This window comes from Octopus bimaculoides, chromosome 6, assembly GCF_046866305.1.
Source record: "Octopus bimaculoides isolate indiv1 chromosome 6, ASM4686630v1, whole genome shotgun sequence".
Classification (NCBI taxonomy): Eukaryota; Metazoa; Mollusca; class Cephalopoda; order Octopoda; family Octopodidae; genus Octopus; species Octopus bimaculoides.
In genome coordinates this window covers 26036165-26063580 of record NC_142933.1, presented here as the reverse complement: position 1 = coordinate 26063580, position 27416 = coordinate 26036165, and the positions used below count along the sequence as shown (strand labels likewise).

At 39.1% G+C, this 27416-nt stretch overlaps 1 protein-coding gene across 2 annotated transcripts in view; it reads left to right on the top strand.

Annotated features, from left to right (window-relative positions):
* Positions 1-27416, top strand: part of LOC106873671 (corrinoid adenosyltransferase MMAB) — an 88721-nt gene that overhangs the window by 36034 nt on the left and 25271 nt on the right. For both annotated transcript variants that reach the window (XM_089353621.1, XM_089353620.1), the window contains 3 exons: positions 1527-1624; positions 16991-17055; positions 19425-19484. In XM_089353621.1, coding sequence (XP_089209747.1) covers positions 1527-1624; positions 16991-17055; positions 19425-19484 — 223 coding nt within the window. The remainder of the gene's footprint in view (positions 1-1526; positions 1625-16990; positions 17056-19424; positions 19485-27416) is intronic.

Genomic DNA, 27416 nt, shown 5'->3' with positions numbered 1-27416 from the left:
ATCACTCTCTTGGGCTGTTGTCATGAGAAAATGTATCTGGTACACTCTGTAAAATGATTGGCAAGAGGAAGGGCATCCAGCCATAAAAACCAAGCTAAAATGACACATTTAAGCAACAGACAAGAGAGCAGTGGCTTCCAGAAAGGACTTGGACTGTATCGATCCTTCTAATCCATACCTGGAAAGCAGACATAAAATGATGATGATAATGAAGAAATGAATATATTACCTTGAGTAATAATATCAAATTTAATCTGCTCCTTGGCAAACACTAGTAGCTTTGGAAATGTTGCAGTTTTATTAGATCTCTTCAGCTAATCATAGGAGTTTGTTAGTATTTGCTAGATACAGTGATAGAGGATCACTTTATTTATGTACAAGAAAACATAATAGCTGAGGAAAGTGACTGAAGCGTTTACTTGATATATACATACATGTGGGTGTATGTTTGCACAATAGTGTAAATCAGAAGATCTGAAATAAATTTTTATGTTATAAAGCATCACTGAATTAAATGAGAATGTAAACATTCTTTCTATATTATTGATGTGTACAAAAAAAAAAAGATGAAAGGAATCTCATGATAGACTGTTTCCTAGTTTGTTGGCCATTCCTCAGAGATGTACTTGGCTTCCTTCAGTCAATGGCATAGAGCATCTGTGTATAAAGCAGTCATAAATTAGGCTAGCACCATGGTGGATACCCAAATGTGCATATCTGTGCTTTTGGCATCATGTCATCAATTAGAAAATATCCATTTAATGTTTAAACACATGCACGTGCACGACAAGCTTCTTTCAGTTTCTGTCTCCTAGATCCACTCACAAGGTTTTGGTTGGCCTGGGGCTTGTAGATGTGCAGTAGATGCTTCTTCAAGGGTCCACACTGTAGGACTGAATCAGAAACCATGTTGTTGGGAAACAAACTTCTTAACCATGCAGTGTTGTAAGTGTGGGGCTAAAATACAAAACTTCATGGGTTTTTTTTCAGTCAGTGATGGTGCCTTTAAGTAGTCGCTCATTTCGTTAGACATAAGAAGCAAATTTATTTTAAATTACAACTTACAGTTGTAAAAAAGAAGACTTTGGATAATGAAATCCTAGGTATTAGGTTGTCCGGAAAGTTCGTGCCCATTTATAGTTGCTTACCTTTCGACTTATTTGCCATGAAACCACCTCAATTCTGGGAAGAGGGTATTTTCAAGTTAAAGGAAAGATGGAGACGCATTGTGCAACAAAATGGTTTATATTTGGTTGATTAAAAATGTAATGGCAAGTATTTATTGACCTTTTTCTTTCCTTTAAAAATCGGCACGAACTTTCCAGACAACCCAATATAATGTTTTTTATAAAAAAAATAACATGATAGTTACAAAAGGTTGTGTATGATTTGAGGGTGACTTGGCTGTTATTTCTAGCAGGTTGTTCGACAGAGTAGCGTATAACCTTTGTTGGCTCATTACTGTTATTGTTTCTATTCCTATGGTTGCTGAATTTATTTATTCGTGTTTTATTTGTCAAACCTAGAAAGAACCTGTTTCAACGACCAACATGTGAAAGATCTTGAAACGTGGATTGACGAATATACTGCTGAGTTACCTCCCCTCAAGAATTTCATTCTCCCGGTAATTTTTTTTTCTTTTTCTTTTTCTTTTGTCTCTCGTCTGGTTAACTGTAATTCATTTCTATGGCAGTGTATACGGATCTTTTTTGTTTGGCTCGCAGTTTTCAATTCTTTTAATTTTGTTCCAATTCTTTTCAAATTATCTGTGTATACTAATACTGTAAAGAGGTAGATTTTGGGCCAAACAGCTGCAGCATCATCACCATCATCATCAATACCAAAATAACGAGAAAAACTGATGATTCTAGATCATAAAGTCCCATTCACACTGAAAAGGACAGGATGGTCACTATAGGCCTTTTTGATCGTATTTGAAATGGGGTTAAACAGCATCATCATCCTTGTCATGTATGATGTATGCATAATTCCACATGCTTTGATTTACCAAATTGCAGAGAATACTCTTTTACTCTTTTACTTGTTTCAGTCATTTGACTGCGGCCATGCTGGAGCACCGCCTTTTATTCGAGCAAATCGACCCCAGGACTTATTCTTTGCAAGCCTACTTACTTATTCTATTGTCCCTTTTGCCGAACCGCTAAGTTACGAGGACGTAAACACACCAGCATCGGTTGTGAAACGATGCTGAGGGGACAAACACAGACACAAACATATACACACATATATATACATATATACGACGGGCTTCTTTCAGTTTCCGTCTACCAAATCCACTCACAAGGCTTTGGTCGGTCCGAGGCTATAGTAGAAGACACTTGCCCAAGGTGCCACACAGTGGGAATGAACCCGGAACCATGTGGTTGGTAAGCAAGCTACTTACCACACAGCCACTCCTAGATGAGAGAATATTTAAATGATTTTACCAGTAATAAACTGGTGTCTGATTCAAGAGCACTAACATTAACTAGATCAAAGGGGCTCCAGTTAATATTATTGCTGAGCTCTGGAACTTAACATCACCGATAAGGGTCCTTGGGGAATTTACTAATATATGTTTTATGTAGTATTTTTTGTAATAAAAATGAAAGATGAGGTCCACCTCCATTAGTTGAATTTCAGTTTAGGAAGGTGAGATATTCAGTTGGATGCAGCTGTGAAATATTTTCAGTGTAGCTTACTCCATGTAATTGGTTAAGTCTGTTTTGTATGAGCATGTGTGTATGTGTGTGTGTGTTATTTCTTTACTGCCCACAAGGGGCTACACACAGAGGGGACAAACAAGGACAGACAAACGGAGTAAGTCGATTATATCGACCCCAGTGCGTAACTGGTACTTATTTAATCGATCCTGAAAGGATGAAAGGCAAAGTCGACCTCGGCGGAATTTGAACTCAGAACGTAGCGGGAGACGAAATACCGCTAAGCATTTCGCCCGGTGTGCTAACGTTTCTGCCAGCTCGCTGCCTTATGTGTGTGTGTGTGTGTGAGAGAGAGAGCGATCATCATTTAATGTTGACTTTTCCATGCTTGCATGGGTTAGGTCGAATATGTAGATTTTCTGTGGCTGGATGCCCATCCTGTCACCAACCCTCACATGTTTCCCAGGAAGGTAATATTTCCCCATGACCACACATATTTTTCACAAAAGATTGGAAAAGAATAATGCTTGTTTACAACCATCATCCAATGTCAAGACAAGGACACACAAGTGCACACACACACACACACACACACACACACGCACATGCATACATATGTGTAGGCACACAGACAACCTTGTACTTACACATATGCATGCACATGATGGGTTTTTCCCTATTTCTATCTCCTAAATCTATTCACAAGGCTTTGGTTGACTTGGGGCTTATAGTAGAAGACATCTGCCCAAGTTGCTGTACAGTAGGACTGAACTCAAGACCACATGGTTAGGAAGCAAGCTTCTCAACCACAGCCACAAAACAGAGAGAGAGGTGGGGGGCAAAAAGGGAGAGAAAATGGTGAGAAAGGAGAAAGATTCAACCAGAAGAATCACTAGATGAAACTGTCAGCCACGAGGATATATTGAGTAAAGTGGAGGCGCAATGGCCCAGTGGTTAGGGCAGCGGACTCGCGGTCATAGGATCACGGTTTCGATTCCCAGACCGGGCATTGTGAGTGTTTATTGAGCGAAAACACCTAAAGTTCCAAGAGGCTCCGGCAGGGGATGGTGGCGAACCCTGATGTACTCTTTCACCACAACTTTCTCTCACTCTTACTTCCTGTTTCTCTTGTACCTGTAATTCAAAGGGTCAGCCATGTCACACTGTGTCACGCTGAATATCCCCGAGAACTACGTTAAGGGTACACGTGTCTGTGGAGTGCTCAGCCACTTGCACATTAATTTCACGAGCAGGCTGTTCCGTTGATCGGATCAACTGGAACCCTCGACGTCGTAAGCGACGGAGTGCCAACAACAACAAATATTGAGCCAATATTACTCTAAGCAGACTTCTAAGTTTTCCGTTTCTCAGCAGTGTGTGTACACAGTACTTAAACCTTCTTCATTTACACGCACACACACACACACACACACACACACACCATCATCATCGTGTGTAATATTTGTATGTACATGACCATATGTGTGTGCAAATGTGTTTAACCATATTTACTACTTCCACTACATTTGTTGTTGGCACTCCGTCGCTTACGACGTCGAGGGTTCCAGTTGAACCGATCAACGGAACAGCCTGCTCGTGAAATTAATGTGCAAGTGGCTGAGCACTCCACAGACACGTGTACCCTTAACGTAGTTCTCGGGGATATTCAGCGTGACACAGTGTGACAAGGCTGGTCCTTGGAATTACAGGCACAACAGAAACAGGAAGAAAGAGTGAGAGAAAGTTGTGGTGTAAGAGTACAGCAGGGTTCGCCACCATCCCCTGCCGGAGCCTCATGGAGCTTTAGGTGTTTTTGCTCAATAAACACTCACAACGCCCGGTCTGGGAATCAAAACCGCGATCTTATGACTGCAAGTCCGCTGCCCTAACCACTGGGCCATTGCGCCTCCACACTTCCACTACATAGTATGTATCTATTCATATGCCGGCATATTTTCTCAAAATACATGTACACAAACATACATATAGAGACACACAAAACATTCTGTATTTATTTTACTCCAGTCCATCTCCTTAGTACTTGCCTTCAGTGTTGGTGTTGTTATGTGTGTATATGTAAATCTACATAAATGTATACATGTTCAACTGTGTATGTTTGTTTATATGTTAATATACATACTTATATATCTCAGTCTGTGTGTAGTGTGTTTTGATATTTTTCTGAAAATTTTATCAACTGAGTGTGTGTGTGTGTGTGTGTGTCTTTATACATATTTCTATGTATGAACTGGATGTATTTGTATGTCTATATGTCTAAATAAGAGCATTTTATACACACCTATATATATTTACATGTTTTTGTACAAGTTTGTGTGTGTGTATGTGTGTGTATAAATATATATATATATATATATATATATATATATGACAGTCTGTCATACTGGCCATGATGAAATACCACAAGGTATAGAAAATACATATTCGCCTTTATATATTTATATATTTAATCCTTTATATTGAACACTCAATATTTCATATATTTAATAAGACATATTCCATATATTCAATAAGACATTCAATACTTCATTTCATTGTACCATCCATCTTTTTTTATATTATATATTATATATTCCTTATTCTATATCCCACATAAATTTTACAAGAATATAAATAAAAAACATAAAAAACAGACAGAGTTGGAACCCTTTTAAATAAAATAATATATTCCTCTATACACGATCATACAAAACCCTTTTTTTGTATTTATTTTTACTCACATATATATATATATATATATATATATATATATATATATATCATCATCATCATCATCATCATCGTTTAACGTCCGCTTTCCATGCTAGCATGGGTTGGACGATTTGACTGAGGACTGGTGAAACCGGATGGCAACACCAGGCATACACACACACACACACACATACATATGTATATGCGTGTACAAATTTTCTTAAACATCTCCATGTTGTAATATAGCAAGTATATATGAATATACTATTCTGCATTATACATTCATGCATACATACACTCACTCACACGCACATGCTCACACTCATATATGTGCGTACGTACATTTATGTGTACATGTACATACACTCATACAATTGCACACAGCTTATACAACTACCTGAATACACACACACACGCATACATACACACAGAGTTGTATAAGCTGTATGCAGTTCTGTGTTGGTCTTTAATTAACCAACCACTCAAGAACTGTCTCTGTACATTACATCTAGCAAGTACCAACTGCTGCACCAATTCTATGTAACACTACTTAAGCTGCATCAGTCTTAGATGTAGTCTGCAACTAAGTAACACTTTCATGTAAGGCTACAGTATAGGAAATAGTACTAGTGGTGGTGGTGGAGCATTAGTGTAAGTAATCACACTGTGTCAGTAGTTACTCTTGTAAGTATGCTTGATGCTTGCTTGTTTTGTTGTTTGTGTTGTTGTACTTGTGGTAGTTTGTCCTTAATGTTAATGGTGCTCTTGATTTGGTGGTGTTGTAGTTAATGTTATAGTGGTGATGTTGCATTTGATATTGAAGAGGGTGTTGGAGTTGTTGGTGGTAGTGATGTTGGTGTTGTGATCCAGCAGACCTATAATCATAGTTGCTATTGCCATGATCACCCCATCTTTATTTTCATTTTATCTGGCATAGTCTATCTAGGACTGCATTATACAATGTCTCCTTCCAGTTTAAAACAGTAATGTTGGGTATGAGAAAAACTGCTATTTTTAGCAGGTTGAGTGACTATGTTAGGGCTCTTTCCTTGTTGGTCATTTTATTATTGTTGTTGCTTAATCCCCCCCCCCCCGACCTTTTCTGATTGAGCACACCTAAGGTCAAAAACATTCCAAATATGACCATCATGTCGTTGAAGAAGTATGCTGGACTCAATTATTTAATCAGTCTTTTCTTTATTTAAGATATTAGGAGGTGAGTTCAAAGAGATTTGGCTGCTGTTTCTAGCATGTTGTGCTACTTCATAGAGACTCCCTATTATTGGTATTGATGGTGTTGTCAGGTGGTGGTGATGGTGATGATGATAGTAGTAGTTGGTGATGGTGGTATTGGTGGTGTTGATGGTGGTGTTGGTGGTGTTGGTGGTGATGATTGTGGTGATGGTGGTGTAGATGGTGTTGGTGGCAGATAATATAGTAGGTGGTGTTGGTGGCATTGGTGGGTGGTGGCAGTGATGATGGTAGGTGGTGTTGATGGTGGTAGCTTAGGTGGTATTGGTGTTAGTAATGATCATGGTGGTGTTGTTGGCAGTGGTTAGTGGTGGTGGTGCTGGTATTGTTGGTTCTATTGGTATGGTTGGTGTAGAGGCAGTGTGTTGTTGTTGATGGCCTTACTGTCATCAGTGTTGTCAATTTGCATGTGAAGTACCCAAACAGGAATAACTGTAACCGCTCGAGTTCTCCTTGGAGTACCCAGCTCTACCCAAATACCACACTTAACTCTGCTGATTTTGTTATATGAAGCAGTTTGGAATAAAATATATTCATGTAAAGTCATATCCAAATTGTTCAATTGCAATCAGATGTTACAAGACTTAACGCTTCAAGAGTAGTCCTGGGAGAAAATTCTCCATCTAGACATTTTATTTTGGGCTTTGAGTAATGTCATTAGCTCATTCATCATCATCATCATCGTTTAACGTCCGCTTTCCATGCTAGCATTGGTTAGACGATTTGACTGAGGACTGGCAAACCAGATGGCTACACCAGGCTCCAATCTGATTTGGCAGAGTTTCTACAGCTGGATGCCCTTCCTAACGCCAACCACTCCGAGAGTGTAGTGGGTGCTTTTACGTGTCACCAGCATGAAGGCCAGTCAGGCGGTACTGGCAATGGCCACACTCAAAATGGTGTTTTTTTACGTGCCACCTGCACAGGAGCCAGTCCAGCAGCACTGGCAATGATCGCACTTGAATGTTTTTTCACATGCCACCGGCACAAGTGCCAGTAAGGTGACACTAGTAACAATCACGCTCAAATGGTGCTATTTACGTGCCACTGGCACGGGATCCAGACAGCTGCTCTGACAATGATCATGCTCAGATGATGCTCTTAGCATTCCACTGGTACAGATGCCAACACGATTTCGATTTCACTTGCCCCAACAGGACCAAGGAATTCACACTCCAGCACAAACATTCTGTCTGCTCTTTTCATAAATATATTTCTACTACCATTAAAAATGGTGACTAATTGTTGTATTTTATATAAAGATAAGGTACAAAATAAGGTACATAATAATCACAGATACAAACATTCACATACTTTCCTTGTACATGCACACATACACACATACTTACACAGAGTTGAAACACTGTTTGATTTTTCTTTTCAGCATTGATTGTTCACCATCCCACTTCCATTGCACACACACACACACAAACAAACATTCACATACCTCCCTTTTACATGCACACACATATACTCACACAGAGTTGAAACGCTGTTTGATTTTTTGTTTTTCACCATAGGACTTCCATCATCCCACTACCAAGTTTGCCATCACCCCTTCCTTCCTTATTCGTCTATCATCCCTTCCTTTCTCCCTCATGTGTTGTAATGGAGAAAAACACGAGTATTATTATGGTAGATACTTAACTGGAACTCCGTCCGTTACGATGACAAGGGTTCCAGTTGATCCAGTTAACGGAACAGCCTGCTTGTGAGATTAATGTACAAGCAGTTGAGCTCTCCACAGATACGCATGCCCTTAACATAGTTCTCAGGGGGATTCAGTGTCTGACAGAGTGTGACAAGGCCGGCCCTTTGAAATACAAGTACTACTTATTTTTACCAGCTGAGTGGACTGGAGTGACATAAAATAAAGTGCCTTGCTCAAAGACACAAGGCATCACTGGGAATCAAACTCATGACCTTATGATTCATCATCATCATCATCGTCGTTTAACCTCTGCTTTCCATGCTGGCATGGGTTGAACTGTTTGACTGAAGACTGGCAAGCCAGAAGACTGTACCAGGCTCCACTCTGATCTGGCAAGGTTTCTACAGAAACTTCAGGCCTTGTGCTTATACTAGAAAGGATTATTATTATTATTATTATTGTGGAGGCTCAATGGCCCAGTGGTTAGGGCAGCGGACTTGCGGTCTAAGGATCACGGTTTCGATTTCCAGACCGGGCGTTGTGAGTATTTATTGAGAGAAAACACCTAAAGCTCCACGAGGCTCCAGCAGGGGATGGTGTCGAACCCTGCTGTACTCTTTCACCACAACTTTCTCTCACTCTTACTTCCTGTTTCTTTTGTGCCTGTAATTCAAAGGGTCAGCCTTGTCACACTGTGTCACGCTGAATATCCCCGAGAACTACGTTAAGGGTACACGTGTCTGTGGAGTGCTCAGCCACTTGCATGTTAATTTCACAAGCATGCTGTTCCGTTGATCGGTTCAACTGGAACCCTCGATGTCGTAAGCGACGGAGTGTCACCTTATTATTATTATTATTATTATTATTATTATCATTATTATTATTATTATTATTATTAGTAGTAGTAGTAGTAGTAGTATAGTAGTAGTAGTATAGTAGTAGTAGTAGTAGTAGTAGTTGTAGTTGAAATACTAGAAGTAGACATTGATATTAATTGTAGTAGTAGTAGTAGTAGTAGCAGTGTGAAAGTAGTAGTAGTTGTTGATTTTGCTGCTGTCCAAGCATTTATTAATGTTGTTCTTGTTATTAGTGTTGTTAACAATAATGTAAAGCTTGATGCAGGCGATAATGATGGTGAAGATGATGTGGTGGTGGTGGTGATGATAGTTATGGTAATGATGGTGGTGGTGGCAATGGTAGAGATGGTAGTGATGAAGATGAAGATTCAGTTGCTGTTGAGAGAGTGTGGAGGGTGTGGCTGTATGTGCAGTCATGTAAGTATAGTGCATGTGTGCGAGGTATATGGTTTGTGTGTGTGTGTGTGTGTGTGTGAGTGTGGCATGTATACAAATGTATTTTGCACTCAGATACACAGATGCCATTTTACAGGTTACAGCAGGTTGTATTTACATGGGTGTGTAGTGTGTGTGTGTATGTGGTGTATATGTAAACGTGTTGGTGCAAACACACACACACACACACACACAAATACAGATATACATACATTCCATCATTCACATACATGCATGGTCCTACATGCACACACACACACACACACACACACACAAATGCAGATATACATACATTCCATCATTCACATACATGCATGGTCCTACATGCACACACATGCGCACTCACACACACACATGTGCACACACACATGTGCACACACACACACACACACTTAGAATCTGCATCATGGCTGCACTGTTAGAGCAGCATGCAGACTCTTCATCTGAGCTGATCTGATTCCAAGATGTTGACAACTTTGACAGTAAGGCTTATCCACGCATGCACACACACACATCTACATGCCCCACCCACATGTCCCATCCCATCTCATCTCGACCAAACCTTGTGATGGAACCATTGCACATCAGATGTCTGCAGATTGCAAATTGGCAGTCTCTGTCTTGTTTCTATCATACTTTTTCTTCTCCTTTTCCTTACTCTTTTGCTTACACAGACATGTATTTATACATACATACATACATACATATGCACACCCATAAATATACATATATACACATATACCAACATGCAGTTAGGCACAGACACACAAACAGAAGCATACTACTATTTGTATGTAACACACAAACCTTTTATCTTCTTAAAGGAAACAAAACTCAATATTAAAGAAACCACATTTGCATTCACGTTTGCATATGAACATGCTGATATATACACACACACACACACACACACACACACACACATATATATATATATATATATATATATATATATATATATATATATATATATATATATATATATATTTATTTATATATATGTATATATAACATAAACACATGCACACCTTTACAAATGCACACACATATCTACTTAGTTATCTGCATGCATAGCTGCAACTATTTACAACCATGTGTATATATATATATATATATATATGTGTGTGTGTGTGTGTATATATATATTATACTTACAACTGCATATATATATATATATATATGTGTGTGTGTGTGTGTGTGTATTATTCTTACAACTGCATATATATATATATATACATGCACAAGCACATGCTGACATTTATTTATATATATATATGGATATATTTATGTAGATCTATACACATCTGTATATACACATACATATAGACGCATATGCATGATATATACACTTTTAAGACTTAAACTGTCCTCATATTCAACTTGAAACCCTGTACTACTGCTCTCAGTAGTAGTAGTGGTATTTTTTGTAGTAGTAGTAGTAGTAGTAGTAGTAGTAGTAGTAGTTGTTGCTGTAATAATGGCAGTGGTAGTATTTGTTGTTGTTGTTTAGCCCCAGGTCAGTCTCCATCAAGTAAACTTAATATAAAAAGCATTCCAGCTGTGGCCACCCTGTCTGGTTTTAACAGCACACAGCATCCAGAACTACATTGTTAGTGTTTCATTCTTCTGTTGGCTTAGATCAGTTAACTATGGCCATACTGGAGCACTACTTTCAAAGGTTTAGTTATTCACATTAACCCCACTCCCAGTACTTTATTTCATTCTTGCACTGATTTTATCAATCTCTATTTATTGCACTGCTAGGTTACAGGTTTTCAAAGATCATGATATGCACTGTGACCTTCAAGTTAAAGTTTTGCTAAGATATAGTGTGAAAGTCTGAGAGGTTTTCTGAGCCACTCAGGACATATTGAGTAGAGGTATAATGAGTTAGTAAGTGTTGTTGAGTCCAGATGCAATGAGTCAGTGAGTATGCGTTGAGTGGAGGTACAACTTATCAGTCAGTATGTCCATGAAAAGAGTAATACAATGAATCGGTGAGTACAAGTCGAGTGTGGTTTAATGAGTTAATGAGTACATGTTGAGTGGAGGTGCAATTTATCAGTCAGTATGTCCATGATTAGAGTAATAAAATGAATCTGTGGTTATATGTCAAGTATGGTTCAATGAGTCTGTGAATACATGTTGAGTGGAGGTGCAATTTATCAGTCAGTATGTCCATGATAAGAGTAAAACAATGAATTGGTGAGTACATATTGAGTGTGGTTCAATGAGTTTGTGAATATATGTTCTTTGTTGTATTGTACAATGTAGTCCATTTCAAGCAATTACATAGGCCATTGACCACTGAACTGGTGGCACATCCACCAAGCTAGCCCAGTGAGAAAGTTACTAGAAAGAAACTTAGTGGGATAAAGGCAAGGCCTGAGTATAATACAATGAGTCATTGAGCCTATATTGATTGGAGTTCACTGAATCATATTGATACATGAAAGACAAGGATGTAGATAAGATCGATACTTAGTTGGCTCAATAGTTTCAGATTTAACAATAATATTTATCTGTCCAGCAGAGGGCTTAAAGCTGGAAAAATGATTGATTTTGTAGTGTGGTAGCAGTTGTCGTTATTTAGTCTAGATCAGCCATGGTTGAAATGACCTATGATCAAGAGTATTCCAGCCATGACCATCCCATATTTTTACATATTTTATCTCAGATTACATTATTCAATATATCATGATTTTTTTTACTATGATAAACATGGTGATCAGAGGCACATGGCTTAGTGGTTAGGGTGTTGGACTCATGATCGTAAAATTGTGGTTTTGATTCCTGGACCAGGCAGTACATTGTATTGTTGAGCAAGACACTTCATTTCACATTGCGCCAATCCACTCACCTGGTAAAAATGAGTAATCCTGGGACAGACCAGGGTCCTGTCCATGGAGGTATATCATCATCATCAGCATCATCATCGTTTAACGTCCGCTTTCCATGCTAGCATGGGTTGGACAATTTGACTGAGGACTGGCGAACCAGATGGCTGCACCAGGCTTCAATCTGATCTGGCAGAGTTTCTACAACTGAATGCCCTTCCTAATTCCCACCACTCCGAGAGTGTAGTGGGTGCTTTTACGTGACACCGGCATGAGGGCCAGTCACGTGGTACTGGCAATGGCCACGCTCAAAAAGGTGTTTTTTACATGCCACCTGCACGGGAGCCAGTCCAGCAGCACTGGCAACGACCTTGCTTGAATGATTTTTTATGTATATATTCGACCTCGCTCGAATTATTTTCTATATATGTATTTTCTATATATATAAGAAATTAACTATGTAAAAGTCAATACAAAGAGTACTTCATCCAATGAGATTTCCATATTACTAAACATTTCAACTACATGTACTTATCAAGCTACTAATAGTTTCCCATACATGCGTGCATTCATCAGGTGCCAATTGCACTTTACTCCCAAAACTTTAGTTTAATTCCTCTATTGAGTTTAATTCCTCTATTGAGTTTAATTCCTCTATTGAGTTTAATTCCTCTATTGAGTTTAATTCCGCTATTTAAACTAAAGTTTTGGGAGTATAGTGCGATTGGCACCTGATGAACATACGCATGTATGGGAAACTATTAGTTGCGCAATAAGTACATATAGTTGAAATGTTTAGTAATATATATATATCTGTAAATAATATGTGACAATTATTTGGTAGCCATGATAAAACTGAGTTTTGGATGTTGGGGTGGAAACCCACACCGCCATTTCTTCAGTTATCTGGCTATCGGAAAATGCATGGAGTTTTATCATGGCTACCGAATAATTGTCACATATTATTTACAGATAAATTCCTCATATATATATATATATATATATATATATGTGTGTGTGTGTGTGTGTGTGTGTGTGGAGGGAAACTGAGAAACCAGTCCTGTGCTCCTTACAAAGTAATGTGGACTAATAAACATGGTAAACTGTAATTGGAGAGAAATTTTACTGCTATTTCTACCAGTTTGAGTGGCTATATTTAGGCTCTCCTGTTGTCTATCAGTTTAGAAATTTGAGAATGTTTCTCTAATGTCATAGACTACCTTGCCAAAGCAATTGTTGTGCTGATTGACTGTCAGCAAACTCTTTGATACAGATTCATCATCATCATCAACCTCATTTTAACATCCACTTTTCTATGTTTGCACGAATCAGACAGAGTTTATTGATGTAAATTTTATAGAGTTGGATACCCTTCCTGTCTGTCTCCAATCCTTATCCAAGCAGGATAATATTTCCCTGTGACCAAACATGTCTTTGCAGAATATTAGAAATAAATTACATTTAGTTACAGCAATGCATGGCTGCAATCCTATGACTGAAACAAGTAAAGAAGGAAAAAAAGATAGAAAACAGATTCTAAAAAACTGGTAGGAGACCTAGGGGTAGACCAACAACAAGATGGTTGGATTACATCAATAGTCTTAGTTGATCACATTTGGGAATCCAGCCAGAGATTCTAATGACACTTACTTCTGATAAAGCCTTATGGAGTAGGTCCCTAAGGACTCTAACCAAATGTCCCTTTCAGGAATAGTTGACAGTAAAGATGGATGGGTGTATAGAAGAAAGATATTACATTGTACCAGTGAAATATTCATTAATTAGACAGACTTACACCAACACCAATGAATTGTACCTCACTGTGGTACAAATGAATGGGTTTTGTGTACCTTTGTTTTTGGTATTTGGTACTTAATTCTCCACATCATTGAACCCCGTGTTTCATTGAGCAGACCCATAATCAATGTTACTCAGCCATTGACCATCCCATCTTCTTTCCAAGCTAGTATACTCAGAACTACATCATTATCCAATGTGACCTTCATTTTTTTGAGATATAAGGCAAACTAAGCTGCTGTTTCTAATGGTCAAGTGACTGGTAGAGGCTACTCAGAAGGATGATTTTTTTTGTTAAAGTGTTTCTTTCAATAAGATGTTCTTTCTGTTACTAACCATCAAACTGAGAATTAGGGAGTGGAACCTTGTTTCTTCAGCAGTCAGGCAAACTGAGTATCTTACTCAAGGTCACAAAACCAGTTGTAATATCATCGTCATTGTCATCATCATCATCATTTAATATCTAGTTTCCATGCTGGCTGGCATGGGTTGGATGGTTTGATAGGATTCAGAGAACCCCAGAGCCATGCTAAGCTCCAATATTAGCTTTGGCATAGTTTCAATGGCTGGGTGATCTTTCTAATTCCAGTGCCGAATGCCTTCCTAACACCAATATAACATTTGGTTTGAAATCATTGCAATGTGATCAGCAATCCTGAATTTTAATCTCTGAGCCATTGTGACTTCCGAGTTGATCTACCATTTCCGGTGCCATCTGATACTATGAGAAGGTGGGCCCAAGAAATCTATTTGCTGTTGCTTTTTAATTTCAAATTGGCCCTAATTAAACAGACTTATGATCAATAACATTCCACCTTTGACCATCCTGTTTTTATTATTATCACAGTTATGTACACTATCAACATTATCCAATGTGTCTTTCATTTTTTGTAGACAGTAGAATGTGGTATGAGGAATATTTGATTGTTATTTCTAGCAAGGCGTAGGAGTGGCTGTGTGGTAAGTAGCTTGCTTACCAACCACATGGCTCCGGGCTCAGTCCCACTACGTGGCATCTTGGGCAAATGTCTTTTACTATAGCCTTGGGCCGACCAAAGCCTTGTGAGTGGATTTGGTAGATGGAAACTGAGAAAGAAGCCCGTCGTATATATGTATATATATATATATATATATGTGTGTGTGTGTGTATGTGTTTGTGTGTCTGTGTTTGTTCCCCCAACTTCGCTTGACAACCAATGCTGGTGTGTTTACATCCCCGTAACTTAGCAGTTCAGCAAAAGAGACTGATAGAATAAGTACTAGGCTTCCAAAGAATAAATCCTGGGGTCGATTTGCTTGACTAAAAGGCAGTGCTCCAGCATAGCCACAGTCAAAAGACTGAAACATGTAAAAGAGTAAAGAGTAAGTCAAGTGACTGTGTAACATTTTGCATGTTAGCTTAAAGATGTTTGGTTGTTGTTGTTGGCGTCGATGTTATTGCATCAGACTGCATGTAATAGAAAAATCATTTTCAAATAATCCTTTATCAACTTGATACGTAAAGATTATAGTAAGTGATGGAGGCGGTGGTGGTGGTGGTTGTGTTGCTGTTGGTGACGGCAGCGGTGACATGGTATTGATGGTAATGCTGTTATGATGTAGGTCATGGTGAGTTGTTATGATACTGGTGGTTATTTTATGGTGGTAAATTGGGGGTGTCGTAATGGTAGTGGCGGTGGTAGTAGTATAATCTGGTTGGTTAGGGCTGGCTGGGGTTAGGGTTAATGTCTGTGATAATTTTACAGACTGATCTGATTAATATAAATATATATTGAATTATATACATTATAATTATAAGTTATATAAATTATAGGTCAAGCATATCTTATCTGTGTCATTTAGAAGCTTGCTTTGCAACCATGTAGCTTTGGGTTCAATCCCATTGTATGGAACCTTGGGCAAGTATCTTCCTCTATAACACTGAGCCAATCAGTGAGTGAATTTGGTGGAGGAAAACTTTGTGGAAGCTTGACATGTATATATATGTGTGTGTGTGTGTGTATGTGTGTGTGTGTGTGTATATGTATATATATATATATATATATATATATATATATATATATATATATATGTATATGCAGTTTTGTTTCTGTATTGAACATCCATCAAGGGCATTCATATGAGAATGGATTGGATGGTTTGACAGGAGCTGCTGAACCAGAGGACTGCACCAAGCTGCAATGTCTGCATTGGCATGGTTTCTATGTCTGAATGCCCTTCCTAATACCATCCACTTTATAGAGTATATGAAGGCGGCGAGCTGGCAGAAACATTAGCATGCTGGGCAAAATGCTTAGCTGTATTTTGTCTGCCATTACGTTCAGAGTTCAAATTCCGCCGAGGTTGACTTTGCTTTCATCCTTCCGGGGTCGATAAATTAAGTACCAGTTACGCACTGGGGTAAATATTATCGACTTAATCCCTTTGTCTGTCCTTGTTTGTCCCAACTATGTTTATCCCCTTGTGGGCAATAAAGAAATAAGAATATACTGAGAGCTATATATCAATTACTTCGTGGAAGAATCATTGTCGTCATTTTGAGTGAAATTGATTGCTATTTCTAGCAGTTTGAGGAACTGCAGCAATCCTCTCTCACTGACTTGCTTTCTAGCAAGCATCTAGAAGTTCCTTGTTGATTTAACAGCTATGTTGTTGTTGTTGGTGGTGGTGGTGGCGGCCATTGTTCTCAGGATGATAATCGCAGTGCTGTAATATGATGATGATAATGATGATGATGGTTATACAAGGCTTCATATTTATTTATTTATTTATTTATTTATTTATTTACAGTCTGGTGGTAAAACAGCTGCCTCTCTCCACATGGCCAGATCTATTTGTCGAAGAGCTGAGCGAACGTGAGTAACCCTGTTTCATAATACTGCTTCACCTTCTTTTATCCTTTTCCAACTGACACACTTCCTCACTCATGCTTTGGTTTGTCTTGAAGATAAAAATCAATCTGACTGATTGGCGATTACCCCATCACCAAACACACTCTACAACCTCTTATTTCGAGCCTCCATTCTGCTTCTCTGACTTCTACTACAATGGTCTTCCCCTCTGAACAGTTAGCTACACATAAGCTCATCCCATCTGTCTCTCCTTCTCCCATTACCTTTACTGGGTCTCTTAACTTCTCTCCCTAACAAGACATTGAACTTCTGTTTTACAGTTTCCCACACAGTTTATGTTATGAGTAAATTTGTAAATTGTAAAGGGATCATCCATTGATGTCGACCTCATATTTACTACATGATGTTTTTGTTGTTTAGTGACAGGGAGCCTTGATCCAGTAAGCCTATGATCAAAGGTGTTCCAGGTCTAATTAGCTGGTCTTTTTTTTCTCTGTCTTAGGTATGGTGCATCTGGAATCATCATTTCATCATTTAACGTCCACTTTCCATGCTAGCATGGGTTGGATGATTTGATTGGGGACTGGCGAACCAGATGGCTACACCAGACTCCAATCTGATCTGGTAGAGTTTCTACAGCTGGATGTCCTTCCTAACGCCAACCAGTAGTGGGTGCTTTTTTACGTGCCACCGGCACAAGTGCCAGTCAGGCGAAGCTGGAACAGTAACTCAGATATATGCAAGAATAGGTTTAACTTCCAATACTTGAAAACTTGAGGTGTTTACATCTGAGACATGCACATCTTGCTATTTTGGAAATCTGCACCTCAAATATACTCAAGAATAATGCAAGACTCAAGAAAATGGTGTAACTGAGGCTACTGATTTTAGTACACAAGTAGATATATCAGCATATAAAATGGTATGCTGCATTTGCAAAGCTAGCAGTGACATAATAAAACTGATTATATATTTGGTATCAAATATATCCAAGAAGCGCCCCAAATGTAACCAAGAATAAGTCTAACTTCTAAGATATCACGTTGGTCAGTGTTGTTGCAGTCAAGTATTTTTAATGGCAATTTTTAAGCATAAGGGCTATATCAGAGAAGTAAAAAGAAAACTCAGTGAATGTTTCATTCAGTATCTGTAAATTAGTCAAAAATAAATCTTAGTTATAAGTCATCAAAGGTTGTTGTTGCTCAGTGTTATTATTATCACAAGGGCAAGGGTGATTGACTTGACATCATCATTAGGGCATCTGGAAAAATGCCTTGCAGTATTTGTTCCAGATCTTTACTATTTGTACTTAAATCCTGCTGAGGGATTTAAACCCCCGGCATCAATAAATAAAGTACCAGTCATGTATTTGATGTAACTTACTGGTACTCTCAGCTCAGAATTGTAGAGTTCATGACTAAATTAGGCGCACATATTTGAAGAATAATGGTGTGGCAGAAATAATTGTATTGGGTTAAATGTTATAAAACCCTCAGGGATTTATAAAATATGTAATAGGCATGTACTGGTGTTATTTTTAACCTTGTGCTGTATGTGAGAAATCATTGTCATCACTGCCTCAGCTGCTGCTGTCATTGTTGTCGTTATTTAGCCCTTGTGTCCTCTAATCTGGTAGACCAAAGCAAAAAGAGCATTACTCCCACCCTTACTTTACATGTAAAAGGATCCTAGTTCAAACTCAGCCTGGCCATGTGCACTTTTAGTGACAATTGTTGATCAAATGTATTATACTGTGGGATAGTTAAAGATCATCATCATCATCATCATCGTTTAACGTCCGCTTTCCATGCTAGCATGGGTTGGACGATTTGACTGAGGACTGGCAAGCTAGAAGGCTGCACCAGGCTCCAATCTGATCTGGCAGAGTTTCTACAGCTGGATTCCCTTCCTAACACCAACCACTCTGAGAGTGTAGTGGGTGCATTTTACGTGCCACTGGCACGGGGGCCAGTCACACGGTATTGGCACGGGGGCCAGTCACACGGTACTGGCAATGGCCATGCTCAAAAAGGTGCTTTTTACATGCCACCTGCAAGGGAGCCAGTCCAGCTGCACTGGCAACGACCTCGCTCGAATGATTTTCGAACGTGCCACCAGCACAAGTGCTAGAAGGCAACGCTGGTAACGATTACGCTCAAATGGTGCTATTTACGGGCAACTAGCATGGAAGCCAGACAGCTGCTCTGGCAATGAACACGCTCGGACAGTGCTGTTAGTGCTCCATTGTAGATATATTCTGAAAATCAGGTTAATATTCTGAACAATTATAATTTGAATAAATTTGATACATTGTTGGTCTGTAGTATTTGAAAGAAATGGCATTTTTATATCTTTCTTTTCTTTTACACCAGTGTTGCACCACTTGTAAGGGACAACGAGATGGATCCTTCTGCTCTTCAGTATTTAAACAGGTAAGTTCATAAGATCCCTTAAGCTTATAATATTAAGTGGGGTGATCTATCAACTTGTAATGTATACCTGTAATGTATTCTTTTTATATTGACCTGTCTAACTTGCTTATCCCTACTTTTACTTCTCTGTCTGTCTGTCTGTCTGTTTCTCTCTCTCTCTCTCTCTCTCTCTCTCTCTCTCTCTCTATATATATATATATATATATATATATATATATGCAAATAAGTAACAAGTATGTCCAGGTATCAATGCATTATGGCTGTTTCATTTTGTTCACCTAACTTAGAACTGTACAGACTATAGTGAACAGGCTTGATGCCTCAATTTAAGTACCTAATTCAACTGGATCATAATTATATATATATATAAATATAGGCGTGGCTATGTGGTAAGAAGCTTGCTTCCCAATCACATGGTTCAGTCCCACTGCATGGCACCTTGGGCAAGTGTCTCCCACTATAGCCTCTGAATAATCTAAGCCTTGTGAGTGGATTTGGTAGACGGAAGATGGAAACTGAAAGAAGCTTGCTGTATATATATATATATATATATATATATATATATATATATATATATATATATATACACATATATATATGTATGTATGTATTTTTGTGTCTGTGTTTGTACCTCCACCATTGCTTGACAACTGATGTTGGTGTCTTTACGTCCCTGTAACTTAGCGGTTCGGCAAAAGAGACAAATAGAATAAATACTAGGCTTACAAAGAACAAGTCCTGGGGTCGATTTGTTTGACTAAAGGCAGTGCTCCAGTATGGCCACAGTCAAATGACTGAGACAAGTAAAAGAATAAAAGAATAAAAGAATATATATATATATATATATATATATATATATATATATATATATATATATATATATATATATATATATACTTTATTTAAAAGCAGCAGAAATATAACAAAAGCTGTTACTCAGAGTTTCACGTTCCCGTTCATCGGACAGTTTTGTTAAAAACAAAACTGTCCGACAAACGGGAACGTGAAATTCTGAGTAACAGCTTTTGTTATATTTCTGCTGCTTTTAAATAAAGCATATTACTCTACCTCTGGTATTCGAGTACTCTTCTTTCCACCTTGTTTTGCATTTATGTGCTTACTCCGGTGTGTATATATATATATATATATATATATATATATATATAGTCCAGACCATGTCACCATGGAACATGGCTTTAAATAATGATGATATATGAGAAGGTTTCTTTCACTTTCTGTCTGCCAAATCCACTCACAACGCTTTAGTCATCCTTGGGTTATGGTTGAAGAAATTGTGCCATGGGACTGAACTTGAAACTACATGACTGGGAAGCAAACTTTTTAACCACACAACTATGCCTGCATGCACACACACACACACACACACACACACACACACACACACACACACACACGCATCTATATCATCATCTTCAGATCAGATATATACACATGCACACACATGCGGTTCAACTCATGGAAGCATGGAAAAAGCTGGGTGTAATACGATTCTAATATGTTATTATTTCATATCAAATATTTCCATCATTTCTCAAATCACACAAAGAAACAAAGAGTTTAGGGAATCTGGGATTATTGTTTTGAGATTTGAAAAAATATTTTGGAAGACTGAATAAAGTGTTTGCAGAATTTGCAGAAAATTTCTGGCGGAAATCATGACAACAATGATTATTTTCTGACTCCCTATATTTGTATATGTGTCTGTATGTAATCAAATGTATGTGTATGTGTGTGTGTGTGTGTGTGTGTGTGTGTGTGTGTGTGTGTGTGCATGATATTCTCCTGTCTTTTATTCCCAGGAGAAATCCTTCTCTTGTTCTTTAACCCATGCCAGCATGGAAAGCAGATGCTAAATGATGATGATATTATATATGTATGATATTCTTCCATGTTTTATTCTCAGGAGAAATCTTCCTCTTGTTCTTTCCCTTTCCCTTATCCATCCACCATCCATTTCCTCCTCCCTCTCTCTCTCTCTCTCTCTTCCCCCTTCTCTCTCCTTTTCCCTTTCCATTTCTTCTTAATATAAAAACAGTAAGGTCCAGATGTACCAAAGTCTCAATGTTCAAACGTATCAAAAGAAAAAAAAAAGAAATTTCAACACCAGACAGAGCGAAATGACATTCCAATCTATGCCGCCTGCCCTCCTCACCCGAGCCGACACCCATATCATTCTGTACCTCACTTTACACCAACTCTCCCCCCCCCCACTTGCATTTCTTCTACTCTGCACCCCACTGCCCCACCTAACCTACTCATAACCCATCTCACACACACACACACACACACACACACACACACGTGCATGCACATACACACATATGCTACATGAGAGGGCACCACCTGTAGAAGTCAGTGGTGTATGTAATAGTCAGTTTAAGACTATTCCCCCACCCTGCCCCATCACTGTCATTCTTCTTATTATATTCCCCCCTCCCAGCCACTGCCACCACCACCACGATTACAGCAATCAGACATCAGTGCCATCAATACTACACACCCTGTCATTACTACTACTGCTACCACCGCCACCACCACCACCACCACTTCCACCGCTGCCATTTCTAGCACTGCTACCTCTACCTACCACTGTTGCCATCACTACCACTGCTCCTGCCACCACCACCACCACCACCACTTCTGCTGTTTCCCCTGCCACCACCACTACTATCCCCACCACTGCTGCCACTACTGGCACCTCTACCATCACTACTGTCAGCTCCAGTACCATGACCATCACAACTACCATCTTTTCTAAACTAACACCACTACCATTACCACTATGCATCACCACCAACTCAACCATCTCCTTCGACACCATCCATACCATCACTACTGTTACTATCACCTCTATCATTCCTATGCCACCACCACCAACACCACCACTAATGACACTGTCATGACTACTACCGCCTTCACTACTATCACCTTTACCTATATTATCACCATTGCCTATACTATCACCATTATCAATACTATCACTTTAACAATACCATTTCCCCAATTATGACTATTACCAATATCACCACTTTCATCACTATTGGTGATATTGAAGTCCTAGATGGGATTAAGCATATGCATACAAATATACATTAAGAGCAATGGAAGCAGTATTAATTCCAAAAGGTAATATTTATCCCCACTTAAGAATGGATGCTGTGTTAGAACACAGAATACTGCAATAATTACTACGAGAGAACCTCTCATATGAACTTTTGGTGCATATAAGCACTCTTGTTTATATCATTAGCAGGAGATAATCAGCTGCCATTGTCACTGGGACTACAAGATCACGTGATTTCAGTCTTCCTTGGCCTTGTCAGTGGTAAACACCTGAAAACTGGAAGTAGCAGTGATTTCTCCACTAGCGGCACTGGTGTTGCAAATACTCAGTTGGCATATTAAAAAATAATTGTAACAAAAGCAGTATTAATATCAGAAGGTAATATTTATTCCCACTTAATAGTGGATGCTATGTTAGAACATAGAATACTGCGATGGTTGCTATGAGGGAACGTCTCAAATGGAACTCAGAAAGCTTACTGGCCAAAAGACAAGTTGATCAGAAGACATAATTCTGATGTGGTTTAACTCACAAGTGGGGACATAGAAATACCTGGGTTGTTGTCCAGGTGCATTATAAGACTTCCCAGAATAGATGGAACTCTATGTGCCTTGGTTGGCTGGCCATCTAGTGTCAGTGTCTGGTCTTATTGAACAGGTGCAAATCGGGAGCAACACACTAGGAAACAAATAACTGTATTAGCCAGCTTTTCTTTACTAAAGAAAGTATAGTGTAGTATGAGAGAGGTTTTATCATTATTTCTAGAAATTCAAGAGACTACATTGTGGCACCTTCAAGGCATTATTGTTGTTGTCAGTTGTGGTGATGCTAAATGTGGTATTGTGTGCAGGAGGGGTGGGTAAATATGTGTGTGAGGGAGAGGTAAATGGGCTAAGTATAATAGTGATGACGTTGATGATGATAATGATGGAGAGATAATACTATGATAAAAAGGGTACAGTAACATTATAACGGAAGTGATAATATGATAAAGGGACAGATAGGGATTAAGATGATGATAATGATACGATAAAGGAGTAGGAAGAAGTTAGGATAACAAGGAGCCGATATAAAAAGGGATTATGATGGTGTTGATAATGCGATAAAGGGGTAGGAATGGGATTATGATGGCAGTAATGAAGATATGATAAAGGGATTTTGAAAGTGGTAATGATAATATGATAAAGGGGTAGGGATTGATACTGAACCTGGTCCCTAAGGGTTTTTTTTTACGAAATTGATCACTTGTCTGTTTCATGTCATGGGACTGGAGGTAGAAAGTGATTATAAAAAGGTTGGTAGAGTTACGATAACAAGGCAACAAGAGATTATCATGGTGGAAATGATATGATAAAGGGGCAGAGAAGAATTATAACGGGGGGGGGGGGGGATGATGAAATGCTAAAAGGGTCAAGAGGAGTTAGGATAACAAGGGTCATCAGAAAGGAATTATGACTGATACCAGCATGGAAAACTGGCCTTAAATGATGATGATGATGATGATGATGATGATGATGATTGTGGTGGTGGGGTAGAGAGGAATTATGATGATAGTTACATGATCAGCAGTTATGATTCAACTCTAAGGAAGTTATTAAATTATTTGGTTGGTTAGTATATTGTAAACACTGTAAATATTTACTGAGCCTTGAAGAACTTTTAAAAAGTCAATAATTGATTCTGTGTTTTGGCATGAAGCAGGTGACTGATCAACTTTACAAGGATCCTTAGAGAACAGATGCAATATCAATTTCTATATTATTGAATAGATGAAAGAAAGGAAAACAAAATTCTTCCCAGAGAGTAACTCAGTCTCTCCAAAATATATAACAGAATATAACCCATCTCCAGTAACTAAAGCTTGGTATCTACCATTCTCAACATGTGGGTGGACAGGCAAGCTATGTAGAATGAAGTTCATTACCCAGAAGCACAATGTAATCCACCATTCCCAAGAGATAGGTGAACAGAGAAGCTATATAAATTATGTTTCCAACTTAGAAGCACAATGGAATCCACTATTACCAACTTTACCTGGGGTGCTAGTCGCTATGAGTATACTCGATTGTACCATATCACAACGTACACCTCCCCACATCCTTCTCTGTGTTCCCAGATTATTCATCAACATTTCGTAGCTACTTCCTTCCAAAGAATCATTAAAATCTTGCAATCTTCTCTCAACACTGCACTTTGTTTCTTCAAAGTCTTTGATGGCAAACAAGTTCTTTTTTTCCATATTACACAAATTTGGCACATGTTTAGGGTTGTACTAATCTCAGACATACCTCTTTCATTTCAAAGTTGGTGAGCTTTTTCTCCAAAGCCACATTTACAAAGTGCTTTAATTTCACTGATGCATTCAAGAGCAATCTTTTGAACAGCATTTTGTGACCTTCAACTTTCTCCTTCCTACTTTCATGTTTTTTCCTGTAAAGTGGTTGGTGTTCGGAAGGGCATCCAGCTCTAAAAACCTTGCCAAAACTGACCTTGCCTGTGCCACGTAAAAAGCACTACTCACCTCACCTGTGTTTGTGCCACATAAAAAGCACTAAGTCCACTCTAAAAGATCTCGGAAAAAATACTTCAATGGAATTTGTCCAATGCACCAGTGATTCTTCCAGCTCACCACTTTTTAATGAATCAAATAATCAATTGTAATTGCTTAAAAACTGTTTTGAGCCTACAGGGCTCATTCAGATTTTCAGGAGTTTACACTAAGAGAAGCTGTAAAAATCCTGCCAAAACAATCACAGAAGTCTGGTGCAGGCTTTGGCCTGGCTGGCTCTTGTGGTACCATCCCACCCTTTGCTAGCATGGAAGACAGACTTTAAGTAATGATGATGATGATGATGATGATGATCTTGATGATGATACAGAGTTGATTTTGCATTCTTAGGACCAATCACTGGATAACAACCAGTGGAAACTTCCACTTCCAACCTGCCATGTCTGACCATAGGCATTTCAATGATCTCCTCAGGGTTCCTTTTGATAATCCCATAGCCTTGGTATTTTCATCATCATCATCATCATCATCGTTTAATGTCCGCCTTCCATGCTAGCATGGGTTGGACGATTTGACTGAGGACTGGTGAAACCAGATGGCTACACCAGGCTCCAATCTGATTTGGCAAAGTTTCTACAGCTGGATGCCCTTCCTAACGCCAATCACTCCGAGAGTGTAGTGGGTGCTTTTACGTGCCACTGGCACGAAGGCCAGTCAGGCAGTACTGGCAACAGCTACGCTCAAATGGTGTTTTTTACGTGCCACCTGCACAGGAGTCAGTCCAGCGGCACTGGCAATGACCTCGCTCGAATGTTTTTTCATGTGCCACCGGCACAAGTGCCAGTAAGGCGCTAGGTTCAAATTGTTTAAATTGCTTGATATTATCCTTCCATGACTTTGTGGTGAGAAGTTTGCTTCCCAACCACGTGGTTGCAGGTTCAGTCCTACTGCATGTCTCTTTGGGTAAAAGTCTCTTACCATAGCCTTGAGCCAACCAAGGCCTTATGAGTGGATTTGGTAGATGGAAACTGAAAGAAGCCCATTGTATATCTGTGTGTGTCTTTGTATCTGTGTTTGTCCCCCACCACTGCTTGACAATTGGTGTTGGTGTTTTTATGTCTCAGTAACTTAGCAGTTTGGCAAAAGTGACTGATAGAATAAGTACTACGCATAGAAAAAAAATGAATTAAGAACCGGAGTCAATTTGTTTGACTAAAACTTCTTCAGCATGGTACTCCAGTATGGCCACAGTTTAATGACTGAAACAATTGATAAAATAGGCACTACCACCATCATCACTACCATCACCTCCACTTGCACCATCACCACCACCACCAATGCCACCACCATCACCACCAACAACAGCACCACCATCACCACCAACAAAAGTACCATCACCACTATCATCATCATCATCACAATGACCACCAACATCACCATAGTTACCACTACCACTTCCCACATTCACCACCATCACCACCATTCTACCATCAGCGCCTCTATACTAGCTGTGTCACCACTATCACCACCACCATCACTACCACCAACACAATTGTCATCATCACCAGTACCATCACCACCATCATCATCACAATGACCACCAACATCCTCGCAATCATCACTACCGATTTCCACATTCATCACCATAACCATCACCACCACCACCACCACCACCATCCACCACCAAACCTTCCACTGTTCCCTTCAATAAAAACTTCAATGATGTGTAAAGTGTGAAGCTTTAAAATAAAGAAGACTTTTGGGAGGAAGAGGTGAGGCTATTAATGTTGGCAGGTGTTCAATTAATAGCCACAGCTGTTGTTAACTTGATGTGTCATTCTTGGTGGTGGTTAACCATATGTTGTAGGGGATGGCAATGGAATAGGTGGGGAAGAAGGACGACTTGGGAATGTTATAAATGGTTGGTTGTTCTGCTTTATTGTTATTGTGATATATAGCCCCAGGTTAGCCCTCATGCAGCAGATCTGTGATCAAAGACTTTCCAACTGTGACCATTCCAACTGTAACCATTCTGTTTTTTTACCCTTGTGCAGCAAACGCAGAATCACATTATTCAATGTGTTCTTTTCTGAGATGTCAGGGTGTGATTTAAGGGTGGTTTGGCTGCTGTTTCTAGCAGGTTGAGTGACCACGTAGAGTGGCTGTTTCATTGGTACTCTTAGATAGTTGACCATGTGTCTCTGTGCATGAGTATATTTGTGTGTGTGTGTGTGTGAGTGTGTGTGTGTGTGTGTGTGTGTGTGTGTGTGTGTGTGAGTGTGTGTGTGTGTGTATCATGAGGGGTAGGTGTTGAGGTCTTGAAGGGGTGGAAAGATGA